At 37.7% G+C, this 21,703-nt stretch overlaps 1 protein-coding gene and 1 long non-coding RNA gene across 2 annotated transcripts; one reads left to right on the forward strand and one right to left on the reverse strand.

Moving 5' to 3' along the window:
• Positions 1 to 324: 324 nt before the first annotated feature.
• LOC107670170 (gonadotropin-releasing hormone II receptor-like) lies at positions 325 to 4,258 on the forward strand. The gene is made up of 3 exons (XM_016462692.1): positions 325 to 855; positions 3,196 to 3,403; positions 3,823 to 4,258. Exons 1-3 carry the CDS (start codon positions 325 to 327, stop codon positions 4,227 to 4,229), a joined length of 1,146 nt encoding a protein of 381 aa, XP_016318178.1. The 3' UTR covers positions 4,230 to 4,258.
• Positions 4,191 to 5,434, reverse strand: LOC107670179 (uncharacterized). The gene is made up of 3 exons (XR_001632069.1): positions 5,416 to 5,434; positions 5,006 to 5,038; positions 4,191 to 4,263 (listed from the first exon to the last, which is right to left on the reverse strand). It is a non-coding gene; the product is annotated as an uncharacterized LOC107670179 (long non-coding RNA).
• Between the last annotated feature and the right edge of the window lie 16,269 nt (positions 5,435 to 21,703).

A 21,703-nucleotide genomic window follows, 5' to 3' on the forward strand; every position in this document is an offset into this window, starting at 1 on the left:
TTCTTTTAAGTTGTAATAATATTTCAAAATATTAGTTTTTATTGTATTTTTCAAATAAATACAACCTTGATGAGCATAAGAGACTTAACAATTCCAAACTTATATTTTAAATGTATATACTTTTTATTTTTAACAAATTTCTTCAAATTCAAATTCCAATACATGAATTGAAAAGTAGCCCATTCTTAAATGTTACATTCTGAATGTTATTTAACCTTAATAATAACCAGTGATACTGAATCTCATAGAATATAATAATTATAAATTTGTGTAACAGAAAAAGCCTTACTCATGCAACAAACATCTTTTTCCCCCTTTCACAGGATGTCAGGAAACGTGTCTCTTCTGTCAATGAGTCCCACAAGCATTTGGGAGAACTCGTCTGTGCTGAACGCCACCCCTCCTCGCTTTCCTTCTGACTGGGAGACGCCCACATTCACTGTGGCCGCGCGCTTCCGTGTGGCGGCCACCCTGGTGCTGTTTGTCTTCGCAGCTATCAGTAACCTCTCAGTGCTGATCAGCGTGACCCGGGGACGAGGACGCCACCTGGCCCCCCACATGCGGCCCCTCATTGCCAGCCTGGCCTCCGCTGACCTTGTCATGACATTTGTGGTGATGCCACTCGACGCTATATGGAATATCACAGTGCAGTGGTATGCTGGCGATGCCATGTGCAAGATCCTCTGCTTCCTCAAGCTTTTTGCCATGCATTCGGCAGCGTTTATCCTGGTGGTGGTGAGTCTGGACAGGCACCATGCGATCTTGCAACCGCTGGAAGCTCTGGATGCCGGCCGCAGGAACAGGAGGATGCTGCTGGCTGCCTGGATACTCAGCATCCTACTCGCCTCTCCACAGGTAAATGAAAGAGATGTTCTTTTAATTGGAGTTGTCATCTGTGGGACTTGTCTTGTTATGAAACAGCACAAAACTGCCTCGGAGGATTTATAGATGGATGATAATGTTGGTGTTAGAAAACACTTGTTGATGGTGATGCATGTCTTTTTCAAAATGCTGCATCCTATTCCAGCTTAATATGAGGAGACAACTATAAACAGATCATCACACTAATTTAATTGGGCAATGACACATTTCATCTCTGAGGGAAAAAAGTGGAGTTTAGTTTCAAATTTAATTCAATTCCACTTTCAGCCTACAACACGCATTTCCTGATAGCCATCTAAGCTTGCGCATTTCATTTAAGTAACTAGTTGTGGCTTAAAGTGGTGCAATAACTGACCCTGGTGAGCACTTGCTGCATTGATTATAGATCCTATTTGTCAAGCTACAGTAGTCCCGGGGCATTTTCTGTAACCTTTGAAATGCCTGGTTGAATCTTGTCAGTGTCTCTTGCTATGGAAAGCCGTTTTAACATTTAATCTATAAACAGCACTAGTAGCTAATTTAACATTACTAGTACTTATTTTTTAGATACTAGTATCTTTTCCATTAAGTACTAGTACTTATTCATTAACTACTAGTGCTTATTCTTTAGGTACTAGTGCTTATTCTTTAGGTACTAGTGTCTTTTGTAAAGTTACTAGTACTAGTACGGTTTATAGATTAAATGTTAAAACGGCTTGCCATACTCTTGCCTTCTTTCCCTCTGATAGAACTGTTTCTCTCCACACACTTAATTCCAGTAATGTCGTTTTTAGCAGCCTTTGGATGTGGCCATGGCTTTTAAAATCATTAAAAGAGAGATAAAGAAGCCTGTCTGAGACAAGGTCAGTTAGGCAGCCATGGAAAATGGGAAAGGGATACAATTCTGAAGAGATTGGGTGGGTGGTGAATTGTAGATATCGATACATAGATACTTCCCCACACCTGTATTCTGTGCACGCGCCTCCCCCAGAGGAAGAAATAGGGTTTCCCTCTGTCACATTCATCAGTGCTACCTGATAAATTGTGTAGCAGAAAGTAGAGAAGTATATCAAATGGAAAAATAAAGCGGACCTGGAGCAAACAAATTTTTTTTTTTTTAAATCTGAAAGCACAAAGTGATAACATGATGACAATTTACAATATTTGATTGAAGTTCAAAAGAGATAGCAAAATGTGTTCTTTCTATATTCTATAATGACCCAAAAATTGATTCATTTTAGAATAAGTCCAGTGTTGATACGCTGGTAAATCCACGAGGATTTCTCCTCCCATCCCCGCATGAGCACATTTTAGGTAATATAATCTGACTACTTTTGGATTACTTTTGACCTAACTTGTTTATCACATTGATTTAAATAGGATAATCTTGATACAAAAATACAAAAAGAAAGAAAATAAATATATTCCATTCATTGTTCTTAACAACATGAAGTGTCAGCGTTTCCCAAACTGGGGTTCATCAAGGAATTGCAGGGGGGTTTTGAATTTAATGAAAAGCTAATAATTAATAAAATCGTAAATATGTCAAATTAATGTAAATAAAACACTTACTAAAAATTTAATATTTTGTTTGTTTACATGCATGTCATATGTAGGATATTTTAGAAAAGAACATTTAAAAGATGAAAGAGGAAATAGGAAGAATCATTAAGTTGTCAATTATATGTAATCATGTAATCAATAAAAAAGTAACTAGTCAGATTACGAGTATTTTAAAATATAATTTAATCTAATTACAAGTACTCAATTTCTGGAATCTAAATATGTAATCCAAATGACATGTAATCAGTTACTACCAGCCATGAGGAGCGTTTTGTCATCACAATGCTCTATTTCATGTCTCAATTCATGACATGACAACTTTTTAGCTTGCTGTTACTAATTTTCAAACTTTCACTTTCTTTTCCATTTCACATGGTGTAGTTATTTGTAGAAGATGTGTGAATATTTTCATGCAAAGCAGTTGCAAAAATCTGATCAGCAGATTACAAAGTGATTAAAGGGTTAGTCTACTCAAAAAATAAAAATCATTTACCCACCCTCATGTCATTCCAAACCTGTATGACTTTCTTTCCTCAGTGGAACACAAAAGGTGAAATTTTGTCATGAAATTGCAATGAATGAAGACTGGAGCTTTCAAGTTTCTATAAAGGACACAAAAGCACATGCCATACAACAGTTTTGCATGAAAAACGAAAAGTCTCCTTTTGTGTTCCGTATAGGAGAAATAAGGCAAATGCCCAGATAACAAAAAAAAAAAAAAAGTAATCAAATTTATTGATTTTCTTTATAAATTTCTCTTTATCGTTTCAGTTACTTATTTTCAGGGCAATTAAGGCTGAAGGAGTTGAATTTGTGCAGTGTGTAACTCATGGAAGCTTCCAGCAGCGCTGGCAGGAAACAGCCTACAACATGTTCCACTTTGTCACCCTGTATGTGTTCCCTCTGCTGGTAATGAGCTTCTGCTATACGCGAATCCTTGTGGAAATCAACCGCCAGATGCCTCGTGGTAAAGGAAAGGGTAATTGACTTTTGCTCTCTTCTGACATGGTACCTGTCATTGATAAACAGTGTGACTGCATCAAGATTTCCATAGTGTACTGAATTTGATGAAGAATTTACTTCTTACAGTTAATGAGATGGGTTCTAGGGCTGCCTTGAATTTGGACTTTTAATGTGTTATTTTTGATAAAACCAAGTCTCATCTCAAATGACATCAGTTTTAATGTGAATTTCAAAAAAATAGTTTAGAGGCTCTTTTGTGTGGTAATACAGAGCGATGCAGAGGCTTCAATTCAAACAGCAGTACAGAGTTTGAGTGTTATATCACCAGAAAGCATAGATTTTCATTTTTCATTGACTGGTTTCTGGGTCAAAATGATAATGCAGGTCACACAGCGCCATTTTTAGTGTTCTTCTAACTTGCATTGGGTTTTGTAGGTGGGGAACCTTGTCTGAGACGCAGTGGAACCGACATAATCCCAAAAGCACGCATGAAGACCCTGAAGATGACCATTATCATTGTGGCATCATTTGTGGTGTGCTGGACACCGTACTACCTGCTTGGCATCTGGTACTGGTTTCAGCCTTATATGCTGCAGGTGATGCCAGAATACATCCATCATGCTCTCTTCGTCTTCGGCAACCTCAACACGTGCTGCGATCCGGTCATCTATGGTTTCTTCACACCCTCGTTCCGAGCCGACATAGCCAGCTGCTTCAGCAGAAGGAATCAAAACTCTTCTCCCAAATCACTGGACCTACTCTCCGCAAGGAGAGGGGGTGCAAGCGGAGAAGCTGAGTCGGACCTCGGAAGCGGTGACCAGCCCAGCAGACAACAAGCATAGAGGGTCAGGATACCTCAATGAGCTAGATTTTTCCCTGTAAACATGAAATACAGGACTTTTACTCTGTGCCCAGACATCTACATGTATAAGCTGCTGATGGTGTCTTGGTATTTGTAATATGAGCAAGTATCCGTTTGCTTGAATTCGTTTTGAATCCACTTGAATATGGAAAAGCAACAGTATCACATTGTGGTTTCAAGCTTGGATATCTTCTAGAAAGATGCAACTACAGGTAATTATGAATGTAAAGACCAAATGACAGCACAATGCCTCAGGCAATACCTTGAACAGGAGATATTTGCCGGTCTGGAACAGGGTTATAAATATACAGTGCCTCGTGTATAACGGCTTACGTGTCTGGAATCAGTTAATGAGGATCTCTAATTAATTAAATCTCAGAGTCAAGAGTGACAACCCCAGCTAAAAGCTTCTGACACGTTGCTTATCTAACATTTCCTCTCTACATGCTGATTAGGAATGCCACTTAATGTTTTACAATGGCCTTAGCTCAGGAATCATTCATTTATATGAAATGCTGTCGTGAATGTTCAGGCTTACACACTGTGTTTATCCTGGAATCACCATAAATGTTCTTTGTGGAATTCATCCAGTTGTGTTTGCAGTGTATTGTGTTGATGATGATATGCATGATGCCATCTTTGTGGTGTGTGCTTGTGATGAAAAATTAATGTGGATGGACCATACAGCCTTAAAGGGATAGGTCACGTAAAAAAAAATTTTTAAAAAAATTAAAAATAAAAATGTTATTTACTCACCCATATTGTTGCATTTGTATGCTGTTATTCTTTCTGAGGAAAATAAAGAGAGAATTTTGATGAATGTTCAAATCTTTTTCAGACAAAGAAGGTTTGTAGTAATCACAAGCTGTCAAGCTCCAAAAAGGCTTTATTTGCTCAGTTTCATATTACTTATGCTGCATTCCACGTTTTCCAAAGCCTTGCAATAGCTTTGTGTAAGGAACAGGCCATATTTTGATGGACATCACTAATATCAAAAGTGATTGATTTTCATGTTTTTTGATCACACTTCAAAACTGCAGACAGCCTGTAACGAGCAGTCCACTGAAGACGAGTTGTGATGAACCCAAGTGCAGCTAATCCAAACATCCAAACAAACGAAGAAAGACTTGACTTGGCATGAACAGACTTGAACAGACTTGACTTACCGACAGCAGGTTACAACATGGCCAGCAACATTACAGGTCACATGACAAGAATCAGCCAATGAGAGACAGGACACATGACTAAGACAACCAATGAGAACATGACACATGAACCAAAGAACCAATAGCAGGATAACATGAGGGTAAGGGAATCACATGACTAGACAGGAACCATGACAAGGCAAAATATCAAAATAATTTGAACATGAAACAACCCACATTACACAGCCATTATATCTAAAAATTGTAAATGTTTGATTTGAAAATAAGAATTGAATTGTCATTGCATTCAAAACATGCAATGAATATTCAAAATTCTCATTTTGTGTTCCAACAACAGCATATGGTTTTGAAACAATTTAAAGGGGTCATATGATGCTGCTAAAAAGAACATTATTTTGTGTATTTGGTGTAATAAAATGTGTTTATGCGGTTTAAGGTTAAAAAAACATTATTTTCCACATACTATACATTATTGTTTTTCCTCTATGCCCCGCCTTTCTGAAATGCGTCGATTTTTACAAAGCTCATCGGTCTGAAAAAGTGAGGTGTGCTCTGATTGGCCAGCTATCCAGTGCATTGTGATTGGCTGAATACCTCAAGCGTGCGACGGAAATGTTAAGCCCCTACCATATTGTGATGCCCTGTTCGGCCGGAGCGAGACTTATACTGTCTTTTTACGCGTTGCGTTGCATCGCGCCGCGTAAACATAAAACCGTGTCTGCATTTGTGATCGGAGAAATGACAAACAACAAGTGCTACTCTACACTGCCCAAAAACATGCGTTTGAATCATCAGTGGCAAATTCTTTAAATATAAAAAAACATACTTACAGTCTGTGAGTCAGAACAGCCGGCATTGTAGTCTACTTTCCCAGGATCAGGAAACGGTCCTCCATAAAATGTGCTGCACACATCTGAATATTTGGGTTGAACTGTTCTGGAACAGTGTTGTAAATACAACTTAACCACTGATTTCTAGTCGTGTCCTCTTTTGGAAGGCCAAACAAAGTAGTTTAGCTTTCACAACGAAACAGCGTCACACACCGCGGCCTTGCGTGAGTGGAGACCGGAGGCCTAAAATGACTCGACGAAGGAGCGCCCGGCGGGCTTGCGCCAACCACATGTGACGACCCCGGGCTGGACTCCGCTTCGTCCACGGTGAAGCCGATCCGGCGATCCACAGCGCGAAGTTGTTGTATTTCCTTAGCGACCAGCACAGATCAGCTCCAGGCATGATGAAGCGGATATCGTGCTCTTTTGGAAGGCCAAACAAAGTAGTTTCGCTGTCACAACGAAACACAGCGCCTTCACGACATGGCGGCGGCGGCAACAACAATACTACAGCGAGAATAAAAGTTACGCCTTCTTTCTTTGCGTGAACATTTGGGCGGTGTTATGCAAATCTTCCCACATCGTGCCGTAGACATGCGGGGGCGTGTTAGAACGAGCTGTTTTAGGTAGGCGTGGTTGACTCTTAACTTTTATAAAGAATATCTCTTTGGATTTGAGACTTTAGTCTTTGCAACTTTACAGATCTTCTTTATGCACCAAGAGCTTGAAACACTCCAAAGAGAAATTAAAAATTGAAATCGCATTATATGACCCCTTTAAGAAAATAATAAGAAAACCTTTTTGGGTGAACACTTCCATTGATTTAAGGATCTGAATGAATGTGATTGCTGTTACAATGTGCTGGTCAAGTGCATATAAGCACAGAAAAAATATGTATGTATTTATTTATTTAATTGTCAGACAATCAACCTATAATCAGAGGTCATAATAATAATAAAAGGTAAACTCAGAAAACAGAGAAGGAAAATCAAATGGAAGTCATCGATGGCTGTTCAGAAGTGCTTGAAGAGACTGATTCATTAAACAGGGTCCTCCGAGGAGCTGGACTGTGTCTAGGAAATTCACTGGACAATTATGTTGTGCGTCCTTCATGTTTTGAGATGTAATACTGGGGATTCTTGTTAAAAAGTGTGATGTTTAAAAGGGCATATATACCGTGTACGTGTTAGCTGCCTTTCCTTCCGTTTAGTCCAATTAATAAACACAAGCTACAGTACACATAATAAAAAGTATTGTTAGGTTATAGTTTGATTGCTGATAGTCTGATTGTTTGTCGGATTGTTTTTTTTTAATTACTTAAAGAACACTTCTAAAGAACTTGTAGTCTAATAGATAGATAGATTTTTATGACCACAACGAGTCAGGACCTCGGTTTAATGTCTCATCTCATCTGAAGGACGGTGCTTTTTCACAGTATAGTGTCCCCATTACTGTGTCCCACACAGATTGCAGGGTAAACAACCCCTGCTGGACTTACTAGCACCTCTTCCAGCAGCAACCTATTTTCCCAGGAGAACTCCCATCCAGGTACTGACCAGGCTCAACCCTGCTTAGCATCAATGGCCAACCAGGCGAGAGCTGCAGAGTGACAGCTGCTGGCACAATTAGATATTACATATCATTTGTTAGAAAAACATAAAGTGTTGCACATTTTATTGATGCAAAGATGAGTATGTTTATTTTGTACAACATTTGCAACTGCTTTTTAGCACTTAATTAGAAGCACCACAATTATTAAATTGTGTTGTCTGTTATAGAGACTAGGCTACTGATCAGACATTTAGAAGTTTATTTTAAAATGGAAAGCATTAAAAATCAAAATAAAGCCCTGTAAACACTTGCATTTCGTTAAAGATTCATGTTTGGAGTTTTTGCCTTTTTCATTGTGATATGACAGTTTTTAGACAGGAAGCAAAGTGTGAGAGAGAGGGAGGATGAGATCGGAAAAGGTCCACGAGCCAGGACTCAAACTTGGGACGGCCCAAGTGCAACAGCGCTACATGTCAGTGTGCTGCCCATGAGGCTACACTTGCATTGTTACAACACTGTCACACTTTTTATGAAAAGTTCTACACACCCTTGTGGTCCCAAAGTTGTGTTTTTGTAAAGAACGTATCAAGTGTAAAATGACAATATACTGCTAAGACACAGCTCTCAGTTTTGAGATGGGCGCAGACGGCAGCATGTAATAAAGCCACACATTCCAGCTTTCTACATTTCTGCTGCTGCCTCATAAAACGTATTATACCATGGTCTGTCTGAATACTAGATTCTGATTGCCTGGTTTAATGAACAGGTAGTTACATTAGTAGGCCTATTAATGCGCTGCTTTCAATGACGCACACACACATCACTTGCACACAGAGATCGCAGATCGCTCTGCGCACACACAGAAACGTTCAGGAGCACAGCAACTTCTTGTCAACGCTGCCCTAGCCCATACATAGTGTTGGCCCAGATCCGGCCCACATCTGGCCCGTGTGAAATCCATGCGGGCCAGATGTGGGCCAATACTGGTTGCTGTCTGTGACTTTTGTTAATAAAATAGCTTTGATACTGAATTGCTACATTATATTTCTCAACAACGAAGAGGCAAAATCTTTGTTTTTGAAGTAACGAAATGCACAAACGCAGGTAATTTACATACACAACGGTCATTTTGTCTCTCTCTCTCTCGATCAATAGTTAATTCAAATAAATGCTATAATTCATTCAAACAAATGAGATCTTGCTGCACTATTTTATCTTTGTGTCTGATTTGAAGCAGGTAGAAGGCTAGCTCCAACATAGTCATCTTTACTCTTCCGGTCAAATACTGTGCTGCAAACATCATTAACAGTATAGCAGACCCCGTCCGAATGATGGCCGAAACTTTACTGATGATTTGAAGTTTTATTACTTGTCCGTTTAGTCAAGAAATCACCGTAAGAGCTGAATGAAGCGATACAAAAATGTGCATTAACATTAGACATATTCAGCGATTTTCACAAATATTTGTTTTAACTAACAGTATACAAATACACAAACCTTATGCCTTTTCGGGGGGTGCTGAATAAACTTATAAACCGTCCTTTCGTGCACAAGTTCTGTTAAGCCGTCATGAAGCGTTCGCTCTCCATACCATTTCTCATTAACGTTACTCTCTGAGCAGTGAAAAGCAGATTCCGTTTCAAAATAAAAGTCCCCCATAAACAACGGAAATAATGCGATCCTTAGACAATTTTTAACATACAAAATATATCAAAGGCAACACAAAACAAATAGAGAAATTAAGAATAACTCTTATTAAAGTCTGTTACACTCCCACCAAATTATCAGTGTCGACGACGACACTCCTTAGCACAGTGACCTGGTTTTAGACACCTGTAACAGAGTTTGTTATCTTTGACATAGGCCCTTCTGTCTTTCAGAGACCTTTCCATGAATTTTGGGCACGTATGAAGCTGATGATTGTCATCTTGACACAACATGCACTGTGCTTTTAACTGTTCTTTAACTGTTGTTTGTCTGTCATTGTTTACACTTGTTTGAGTCTTAAACACAATTGCTCTGTTTCTTTTGGTTTCCTTTGAGACTCTTCTTTCTTGAGGTGACTCGTAAGAATGAAGAGCATGTAAAGACGTGATGGGATTGCACATGATTTCTGCCTCTGTTGACATGAAATTGACGAAGTCTTGAAAATTTGGAAACTCTTTGCCATCCATGAGGGTTGTTGTGACCTGGCGGTTCCATCTGGAAGCTGCCCAGTCAGGAAGTTTCTGTACCAGCTTCAGGTTCTCTTCACAGTCGTTTAATATTTCCAGACCTTTAACATGAGGTATGGCTTGCAAGCAGGCATTTAAGAAGTCTGAAAATGTTCTCAGACCTTCTGCATCTTTGGACTGTATTCTAGGCCACTTAGACAGCTTTTCCCGAAATGCTCTTTGAATAACAAAGGGCTGGCCGTATCTTTGGTTAAGCTTGTCCCAAGCGTCTTTGTAGGCTTCTTCATCATTTCGATAAAAAGTGCCCTCAAGATATTTGTGTGCTGAGCCCCTTTCTATCTATTAATGACATAAATGATGCCTTCCAGTCTACAAACTGAATAGGGTCTCCGTTGAACACTGTAGGCTCAGGTACGGGTAACCTGTTCATGGCTATGCTGTCCTGAACTGCTTGAGCAAGGTGAGACACTTCACTGAGAGATGTTGGCTGGACAACATTGCAATGCTGATGTATCATTTCGTTTCTCCGTCCTTGATGATCATTCTGTATTGACGGACTTCTTGTCTCTTGTTTTATTTCTTCATCATAGGATTTTATTCTGGCTCGAGCAACCTCTATATCCTTTTCTACCTGCAGCCATTCTAATTCAAACTTTTGAGTTTCTAGCGCTCTTCTGAGTTGCTCTTCTAAGGTTCTTATTTTTTCCTTTTGTTGCCTTTCTGTTTGCATCATCTTGTATTCAGCCTCTTTTGCAGCCAGCTCTGCCGCAGCATGTGCACGTTTGCTTGCAGTACAAGAGGATCCAGAATGGCTGCTGACACTCATTTTTGAAGCACTGGAACCATATATAGAGCGAGCATAACTATGTGCTAAAAGTTCACGCAGCCGGCCCCTTTCTCTTTCTGCATCAAACTCTCCATCTACAGTTGCCATTCTTTCAAACAAGAAATTAAGGATAACTCTTATTAAAGTCTGTTACAAACAGCTTTAAATTGTCAATGCTGGCAAATGACCATGGTATTAGCCGGATAATACACAGCTAGTTGTGCATTAAATGATTTTAATGCAGTCCACGGAGGCCGCTTTGCCTCGAGTGGTTCTTTGCCTCCACACCGTGCATTAAAATCATTTAATGCACAGCTAGCCGTGCATTATTCCTTACATATAATCCAGCGCGACAGCAACATGTTGCCATATTGAAAGACAACGTCCATATTGCAAACTTAGCTGTTTCTGATGTTTTTAGCATAGGCTTACCAACACAACGTCATTTAGAAACCAATGCAGATATCTGGTAAAATGACACAAAAATGGGATTTGAACTGCTGCGATACACAGTGTGTTGACAGTCAATCATTTAAATCAGATTCCAATCGGATACACAAATAATTGGATTTGGACTGACAGTCTGAACAAGGCCTACTTTACAAATCACAGATGAAGTGAAACAGTTGGATAAGTTGGGCGTGGGGATCCCAATGTGTTTACTGGCTAAATCAGTTATCTTTAAAAGTCTGTGATTAGTGAATATAAGCATATGGAGTCATTGCTTATAGTATTGATTGTCAGTTAAGGGTAGTGCACAATAAACCAATTTGAACGCTGGTAATAAAGGTGGGTCTATATATAGATTTTGTATTTTTTTAATCATTTTTAAAATGTGTTCATAGTTTCATAGTCAAAAGTATTTATTCTAATATAATCCATACTCCCACTTTGCCAAGGGCATTTTCAAATATTTGAAGCGCACTGCAATCCCTCCATAAAACACTTTATCTTACACATTCAAATTTTCCTTTCAACATGCCTTTAAAAATTAACTGCTAATTCCTAATCCATGTAGCACAGCACCTGGACGGCAGAAACAATACACTAAAGACTGTAATATATTCACAAAGTCATCCATTCAGCAATACAATTCATTAATAAGAGTCCTGTTTCCAGCCGAGCAACTGCCATTGAGATTAATGGAAATGCTAATCGGCTAATTCGCTCCAGACTTATTTTATTGGTGTTTACACAGCTCACAGCTGTAGCAGGCACCTGTGGGATTTCCCCTTTCTCTATTTTAGCTATATTTGTCAGGTTGTAGACAGATTTTATCCATGTTACTATAAAAAGACTGATTACAGCACTTTCAAGGTTTTATAGAAAGATTATGATCAATTGAGAGTTTTCTGAGGAGATAGAATGCTCAAGGTCCCTACATAATGATACAGATTAAATGATAAATGATCCCCCCCAAAAAAATGGTGATACTGGTGATTCCAGTTAGACCTATTTCTGCAAGTGGTGTCACTGTAGAATAAGCCTCTGCTAAGCATTTAACATCTAAATAAATCTGGCATCCAGGCAGAAAAATAATGAGAGAGCTCAAATTGATTAAATTGTTTTCAGCGGTAAAGTGTGTGAGAAAGAGAGAGAGAGAGAAAAAAGCAAGAATGGGAAAATTCATTCAGTATAAACAGGTCTGCTATTTTTAAGCAGTTTTAAAATTTTGACACTGATAATGGGCTGCCGTTTAAAGAACGTTGTTCTTATTTTTAGCTAAATTACTAGTGTGCAGATCTGTTTAATTCAGACTGTAGCTTTAACAAGCTGTCAAGTGGGGCTTTAGCCGAAGCTATTAAAAACGGACAAGCTTTGGTCCTCATGTTTTCAGTCATATCTGCATCTGGGGTGAAGATCAATAAAACAGCCTTCAATAGAACACTCCAAATTTTGATTCCTATCCAAAAGATTTCCAATATCCAGATAATAAACCCTTGAAATGTCTGACTAAGCCATCATCTGAATTCAGTGAGCTGCAAGAGATTCACATACATAACACATTTCTCTAATGCAAAAAATAGCACTCTTCCCTCAAGATATGTGCTAAATTCAGTTTGCTTAAGGAAAGACAGCACCACAATAAGCTGCAGCCTCTATTAATAATTCATTGAAGTCTCTGAAATCCCTATCTGTGGCCTAAAATGCATTAATTTAAGGAATCCAGGTATCTTAAAATCAGATGGCAACATTAAGTTTTACATTTGAATTGATTCTCATGCATACTGGGAGGCAGGTAGCGAGCGGTTAATGGTTTAATTAAGATCTAGGCTAGAATAGTTGCAGGTTCAGTTCCACTCGCAGTCACAATACTGCTTTATTACCATTGTGCCTTTGGGCAAGGCATTAAAGCCCCAGAGGACCATCCCTGTAAATAGGTACAAGATGTTTTAGATGAAATGGAATTTAAATTTCTCTCAGGAATTGTTAAGTAAAAATGAAGGAGCAACTTAAAGTGGTGAATTTTACAAAGAGATGTCCAGGTCACATATTACCCCAAAAATCAAAGGGAAAAAGGGAATTGCATAAGGATTTTTTTTTTTTTTTTGTGCATTGTGACATTTTCACCTCCCTTTTTACCTCCCAATTCTCATTAGTGTAATTCAGTTCAGTTCAGTTCAGTTCAATTAAATTCAATTAAATTCAATTCAATTGTATAGCGCTTTTCATGATTCAAAGTGTTGCAAAGCAGCTTCACAGTAAATTAGTTTCTAAATGACATTTAGGAGTTCTTTGCATTGCATAGGAGTATGCAATGCAATGCACATAAATGACATATGCAAAATTTACGTTTCATTCATTTCACTGAATTTTCATTACTGCAAAATTGAAAAAAATAATTATCAATAAATAAACAATATGATAATTAACAATGATCAAAAATAAATTATTAAATAAAAAATGTAAATGAAGCAGTATTAAAAGTATTTGCCATAAAAAGAATCATCATTAAAAAAAGAAAGAAAGAAAAGACAATACAAAATGCATTGCAGGTACATGGGTAAAATCAAATTACATAATGCAAAAAATTCTAACAAAATACTATATTTTCTACAATTTTCTATACTTTCTATATTTTATACATAGTGTGAAATGTGAATATTTATACATAGTGTGATTTTTTACTGCAGGTTTTGTAAGGAGATTCACTGAAAAACATCTGTTCAGTGCCATATTGTCAATACTGTCAAATCTAAGCAAAATCTAGGGCGCTGTACATGCAGCAGCACTGTCTGTGGTTCTGTAAGTTACACATGTGTGCAGCACCATTTTAACTGTGTTAGACTCCATATGAGATTTCATTTCAAGGTGAGAAACAATAATGAAAAGGTGGTAAAACTGGAAGTTTTTTCCTAACAGTGCTTGCTCAAAGATGAGTCATTCCCTCAAAGACCCCACACAACCAAGTGTTACTGACAGCGAACAAATACACTGCTTACTGTGATGCTGACTTGTGCATCAATGGTGTGTGAAGATCATCCAATCATGCAATGAATGATCACTGAATGGCTTTAGTGTGAGTGCACACACGTTTATGGGGATATGAGATGTCAATCCCAGCGGCACCTGCCCTTCTCACTTCTCTTCCTGCAATGCATCATTCATCGCCCCTCTTCTGTAAATCTGTCTCAATGACTCTGGCGATGACACTGCTATTCATGATAACAGCTCTAATGTAAGCAACAAATCCTCAAAAAACAATTTACTTTGACCGATCATCTCTCCATTTTAATGAGGCACAGAAGTCATCATCTAGTTTTGTGAGCAGATGTGAGGCAGATTTTGGAAGAAAAAAAAAAAATCTTGCACAGTGAAACCAAAACCCTATTGGTATAAAATGAACTTCAGCACATTTATTTATATAGCCACTTAACTTGTGTTTTTGTAAAGTACAGTGAGCAGGCATTTTTGGCAGTAAAACAGACTAAGAACTAAAGTTTCAGCACTCAAGAGAATAAAGAGGGGGGAAATGTGCCAAAAGAGTGTAAAACCACGGGTAAAACAGTTTGCATATACACTGTTGTTCATAGGTTTGTGGTCAGTAAGATTTTTTAAATGAAAGAAAATATTAAAACTTGTATTCAGAAAGGATATAATAAATTGATCAAAAGTGACAGTTAAAGACATTTATAATTGTTACAAATAATTTCTATTTCAAATAAATGCTGTTCTTTTGAGCTTTCTATTCATCCAAAAAAAAAAATATTAAGCAGCATAACTGTTAAAGAACATTCAACATTTATAATCAATATTTATGACAATGAAATGTTTCCTGATCACCAAATCATCATATTAAAATGATTTCTGAAGGATCATGTGACCCTGAAGACTGGAGTTAAGTCTGCTGAAAATTCAGCTTAGCCATTACAGAAAAAAACAAAACATTTTAATATATATTCAAATAGAAAACAATTATTTTAAGTTGTAGTAATGTTTCACAATATTACTGCTTTTACTGTATTTTGATCAAATAAATTTAACCATGGTAAGCACAAGAGACTTTTTCAAAAACTAAAAATCATAATCAAATGTAGGTAATTAAAGATTGTGTGCATGTGTCACCCCACAGAGGAGGAAAATAGTTGTATAATTTAAGAAGAAACAAGTTATTTAGCTGATTTCCTGATTTATTCAATCAAAAATATTTAGCTTAATTGTGTGCAGTCTACTTAAATATGCGAAACAGAAGTTTACTTAGTCCATTCGTATTGGGTCTACATTAATAATTTCCACAGGCATTAACAGAAGCTGAGCAGGGAATTTTTAATTCCCAGCATGCATTACACGGGACTGAATGGAATGAGTACATTTTAAAATTAAGCCTCAAAGAGTTTTGAGTGTTGTTTTTTTTGGTTGTTCCTCTTTCATCAGTCTAATTTAATGTGAGACAACAAAGTAAGAGAAGAGCGTGGCTTTTATTTCCTGTGAGACAGGAGAGCAAGTATACTTTTCATTACAAAGATAGAAAGCAAATAGAATCAAACAGAATAAAAACGAAAGAGAAAAAATAAAAGGCATTTTTAAAATTAATTGTAGCAAATTTGCACTCGAAAAACCCTTGATGATTTACCAAATCATGAGGTTTTGAATATTTAAAACATAAAAACAAGAAGAAAAGCAGTAAAGCTACTGTATTAAGTATATTATCAAAACTAGCACATTCCTAGCAGCTCTGCGGAGATACAAGATTTAAGATCTGTGAGGTGTAACTACTAAGTAATTCACTAATGCTTGTCTGATTTAGCAGAGTGTGATTACATCTGATTGCAGATCACGGCTGCACTCACTAAGACACTGTGGTCTTTCAGCATGTGCAGACCATGTTCATTAGTCCCTGTTTGCCAAGATATGACCTTGAATATATGTAATGTCTTGATCTGAACAAAGAGAGCTCATGGCCTGAGAAAAAAAGGAAAGGCAAGGTCATTCATGTCTATGGGTTCTGAAAACAGACATCCTTTTATTGCTCCTTCTGAAGGAGAAACACGGAAAGCAAGCTTTCATTTAGGTATAAGCAAGCAAGTTTGAATGCTAAAGATCAGACTAGCAGTGAATGGACCAAAGGAATATTGTTACTTATGTTGTTTTTCTCAGACTGGCCTTCCTTAGGGAAACCTAATCATGTACACAGAGTGAGAGGTCAAGCGTACAAAGCTGAAAAGCAGACGTACTGTATGAGGAAGGAATGTCTTTACATAATCCAGTGGGATACTGAATTCAGACTGAAAATAAACACATATCTGAAAGCTTGACCAAAAAGAAGAAGAAGAAAAAAGGTTTATTGGCATCTGTGGTTCCATTAAGAACCTTTAAAATGGAACCTTCCCATTACATAAAAAATATCTTATAGTCGAAAAATGTTATTTAGATTTTTAAAATGTTTTTCACACTTAGAAAATTATAGCTCTTTTAGGAACTGTTCATTGAAAGGTTCTTGGGGAATGAAAAAAGGTTCTTCTTTGGCATCGCTGCTAAAAACCCCCATTTGGGAATCTTTAAGAGTGTAAAAGACAAAGATTGACTACATTTATGATACTTTTATGGAGCTTTTGTCATTTTTGTAGCCACAACTACAAAACAATAAAAACCTCCTTTGTGTCCCACAGAAAATAAAAAGTAAATAACAAAGGAAAGCGTAAACTATGACAACTGCCATTCATTTTAATTTAAAGCCCCAAAGTGTCACGAATCCGGTCCATGGACTTCCGTTCAATCACCACCAGAGGTCACTCTTCCGTTACATTGACTCTCACACTACACAAACTGTTGCATGTCATCCCAGACTACATATCCCATCATCCATTGCACTGATTGCACACAGCTGTAACCAATCTCACACTCACTATATTACACCCACTCAGATCTTTTTCAAACTGCTGAGTATTGTTTAGCGTGTATCACTGCTATAGCTGATAGTTACCTTACGGAGCCTGCTTGGTTCTTCTTAGTCTTGCCTTGTTTGTTTTCTCGTGTTCTGATCTTTGCCTTGTACCTGGATTATCCCTCTAGTCTCGCCCCTGTTGGATTACGTTCGCCGTCGACTGACCCTCGCTTGTTTACTGGACTGCTCTTGTTTTGTCTTCTATATGCCTGTTTGCCATTGCCTGATCCTCGCCTGTTTTGACCACGCCTTTTATAAAGCTTGCAAATGGATCCGTACGTCTCGTCTTGTTTGCCCCGTAACACAAAGGAATCTTTTATTCTCAAAGGAATAAACACAACAGCAGGATGAAAAAAAACAAGAATGATGTTTTATTGTGCTAAATAAAAGGAGTGACATTTCCCTATAATTGTGTGTTTTGCTAGAAATCTGTTAAATTTCTAAAATGTTTGCTTCGTAATAGTAGAGTTTGTTTGTGTATTTCATTTTAAAATGTCTCTAAATCTAAAAAAAAAAAAAAAAGAAGAAACACTATAAAACAAAGCAAATTGTCAGTAATCATCAATATGACATGATTCAGGCAGACTAAAATGAACCTTAAGGTTATTCTTTAAAAGGTGCCTATTCAGCTCCCCTCCAGTCCAACTTCACCTCTACGATGGGCTTCCCCACCTAAACTGATAACAGTGGGCTGACATTTATCACAAATGTCACAGTGTATTGGGGAGGCTCTCATAATTTGTGATCCCAATGTGTTCAATCAGCCGCCTGCTTACAGTCTAAAAATCAGAGATTGATTATTTGAAATTATGAAGAAACATGAGCACAAATGACTTAAATTAGCTCAACTATAACATTAGGAGACAGCAATTACTCAATGCAGGTGTGAGTGCCTACACATTTTGATTTAATTGGAGTTTTTTGCGAATCCTGTGGCTCAAAACAACAAAAAGATGCTATTGCTTTGAGTGCATTATTTAGTTTTATTTATAGGAAATAGTAATATGAAAAAGTCATATTAATCAAGATGAATAAATGTTGATACAAAAAGTTCTTTAACATTAGTTCTGTACAGTTTGTTTTGGCGGTATATGGTTCTGTTCTGGGCAAAAACTCCCTCCCCATCCATGCAGCCTGTCATGAATGAGCAGGGAGAGCAGCAATAATAACCCAGTGGTAAGTAGAACAGAACAAAGCAGATATCATTATTGTACTTAATGATATTTAAGTGTAACAACATTATTATTCAAGATAAAAGGAGTCTGATTTAACGAGGAATATCAGAAAGTCAAGTCCTGACTGTGGCGAAGAGAGGAGCTGGGGATGGAGGAGGGTAATTTGCTCCTGAGCAAGCGAAAAAGCTGCTGAATAATACTGAATAGAGCTTATATAGGAGTGCTGTGATAGGCTTTGTATTCCTATAGGTAGATGTGATCAGCTGAGAGTCAGCTGATGCAAGCTTGACTCACGTGACCTGCCAAAACGAACGCTATACGCTTAATTTAATGGATTTGTCATCCTAAAATAATCTTTACCTTACTGTAAAGTGTTACTTCATCTATAGCAAAGGTAGATGAAAAAAAGTGCATTCCATTGAAAGATTTTCCACATGGTAGTTTGTAACAGGCTGAGTGAAGCCTCCATGATTGATGAGTGAATGCATCACCACTCTGGCTGCACATTCAGACATGACTGATGGACTATTTACATGCTCAAGATGGACTGCACACACCTGATTGACAGAAACCAAACTACATGGGAAAGCAATTGGGCCTAGAATGCATTCTGTTTGCAGCATCCTATTTGGATTGGTGATTTTTCCGTTTTCATTTCTATTCAGATCTGATTATCACTCTCCATTGATTCTGCATGTCATTAATTCTAACCATTTGTTTGCTCCTACCTCATAAAAATTCTTCCCTCTCTCTAGCTCAATCTATGCCATCTCTTTCTCACTTTCATTCTGTTCTGTTCTATTCTGTTTTCCTCACACTGTTTTCACAGCTCTATTTTGGAGTTGAGCTGAAGAATATAAGAAGCTTTTAAGTATCAGTCTTTCACATTAAAACATGCTCCAGTGACACGTATAAAAGTAACCACGTCAGAATAGCAAGGGACGTGTGTCATACAGTATATGTATATAATATACATGTTGGTATATATATAAAATGAATACAATTAAATATTATAAATATATATATACAAATATCACAAAATGTATAGAAAAATATTTTTTAAAAATATACATTTGAATACTACAAAATATTTAAATATGAATGTAACAATGCATATTGTGCTATTGGATAGGGAAAAGATGATTATGGCTATTTATTCACCAACAGCTTCTGATCTAAATATTTTATCATGATGTAACATAATTATCTCATACTGATTGAATACAATTTGAAAGCAAAATGTTCTGAAGCTGCACAAATCACATAATTCAGGTGAGATGTAGCATCGAGCTCTGCAGCTATTTCAAAGTGATTACATGAATTTAGCTCTGCAATGTATCTCACAAATGTGTTTGCGTGCACATAATTGATAAACACACTGGCCTAAAGTTGATTGTGTGACAATGTAATTCTGTTCTCCAAGAATATTAACAAACTTGATGTAATGAAGGAGGCATGGGACATTAGGCAGCATTCAGCCCAGTGTTGCCAACTTCTTTCAATATAAAGTAGCTAAAGCCAGTTTGAAAAGTCGCTAAATGTCACCAGATGACGTCATACACTAATTCGCATATTCATGACGTCATCGCGTCTGTTTCCTTTTACATTTGTTTGTCTCTCTGTGCTCACATACTGTATTTTAATGCAGCCAATTTCTCAATAAAACTGTTTTCATTTATATATATATATATATTACTGTTTATGTTGTCAGACAACAGAATAAATATGAAATAGTGACTGAAATGCGGCCCTTTAAGACTACATAACCAGCTCTCCCTTCCAAGACGTTAATCTGCACAAAAATCCTGCTTTATATTTGAGCCATCGTCTGATGAAATGAAACGCAATAAGATCGCTAAATCTAGCGACAAAGTCGCTAAATTGGCAACACTGATTCAGCCATCCATTTAACAGCTCAGTTCAGTCATCAGGGGGCTCAAACTCAAATTACATGGGGGCCACTAGTCAAGTGAATTTCTCTACTGGGGGCCAGTCAAGTTGTTACAGCAAATACAATTTTTTTACAACCATTGCCATGTGTGCACCACACATGTCCTGTGTAGAAACAAGCTGTGTCCAAAACTGCTCTCTATATTATACTGTGGCATTCAATATATGGGAATATAAAGGAAATAGTGAATAAGTGGCACAGCAACATTCATATATCACACACACTGGGAGAATAGTACCTACTCTCTAGTGAGGGGCCACAGCATGAGACAACTTTTAGAAGCAATGCTACTGAAATAACTTGAATTAAGACCAGACTATCTGGAGATTGCAGTGCATTCATAGTGTATATGGATTAGCACTGCTAAAGTGCCAAAGTTTTATGGAGTATTGTTAGAAAATACATTTAATAAATTAACTGTACACAGAGAAACATGGCTTTTGGCATTATTAAAAGTGATATATAGCAGCTGTGGCTCGTAGCGCCTATTGTATCTTTTGTTCAACTCGCTGTTAACAATAATACACGCACAGCAGAGTTCTCACAGGGACTTCTTTTTTACTTGTCGTATGAACTCAACTCCTCCAGGTACAAAAGACACATGCGCAGTACATTCCAAAAGGGTCTGGCTGCAGCTTGGCGCTTGCACTCTCAGACGTGCATTCTCAGGCTTGCACTCTCAGACACTTGCACTTCCGCTAGCGACGTCACTTGCAGTCTTTATTATTTTTTATTTTGTTCTATTTATTGATTACTTTTTGTTTGAATCTCTCAACATTTTACAACAGTATAGCCAGGTGGTGAAGACAAGACCTTCTCGTACATTTGCGGGCGTAACCACTACACAACTGTGTGGGGGTGTCCTGGGCTAAACCATTCACTGCATATACTACATCCCCCTTCTTAAGCTTTGAACAATATATTACTCAAATCTGAAACAAAGGCAGTATGCTATAAACACTAGCAATGTGTAAATAATAATTTGCTATGAACAGGCAACATAAACACTAGTCAAGCATACTTAAGTAAGAACATAATCTTTGAAACGTGCAGGTTGTCTGATGGTACGTCCAGCTCTTGTGCGTTGAGAACCTGGGACAGTACTTCCTTCCACACGTTGGGGCCAGTGGCGGCTCGTCGGGGGAGGCAGGGGAGGCACAGCTTCCCCATAATTTTGAGGTGAAAATGGGAGGAGGACGATTTAATGTTAAAGGGGTCATATGATGCTGCTAAAAAGAACATTATTTGTGTATTTTTGTTTGTAATTTCACAGTTGTAATACCATAACGTGAATGTGCCGAATCTGCTGATGTAATTACAACAACTAATGATAGAGAAGGGTAGGGGGAGGCCAGGGAAGAGCTGAGCTCTCGTGCCTCCATTGGTTAAAAAAAAT

The sequence above is a fragment of the Sinocyclocheilus anshuiensis genome, unplaced genomic scaffold, assembly GCF_001515605.1.
Source record: "Sinocyclocheilus anshuiensis isolate Anshui unplaced genomic scaffold, SAMN03320099.WGS_v1.1 scaffold253, whole genome shotgun sequence".
In the NCBI taxonomy this organism is placed as follows: Eukaryota; Metazoa; Chordata; class Actinopteri; order Cypriniformes; family Cyprinidae; genus Sinocyclocheilus; species Sinocyclocheilus anshuiensis.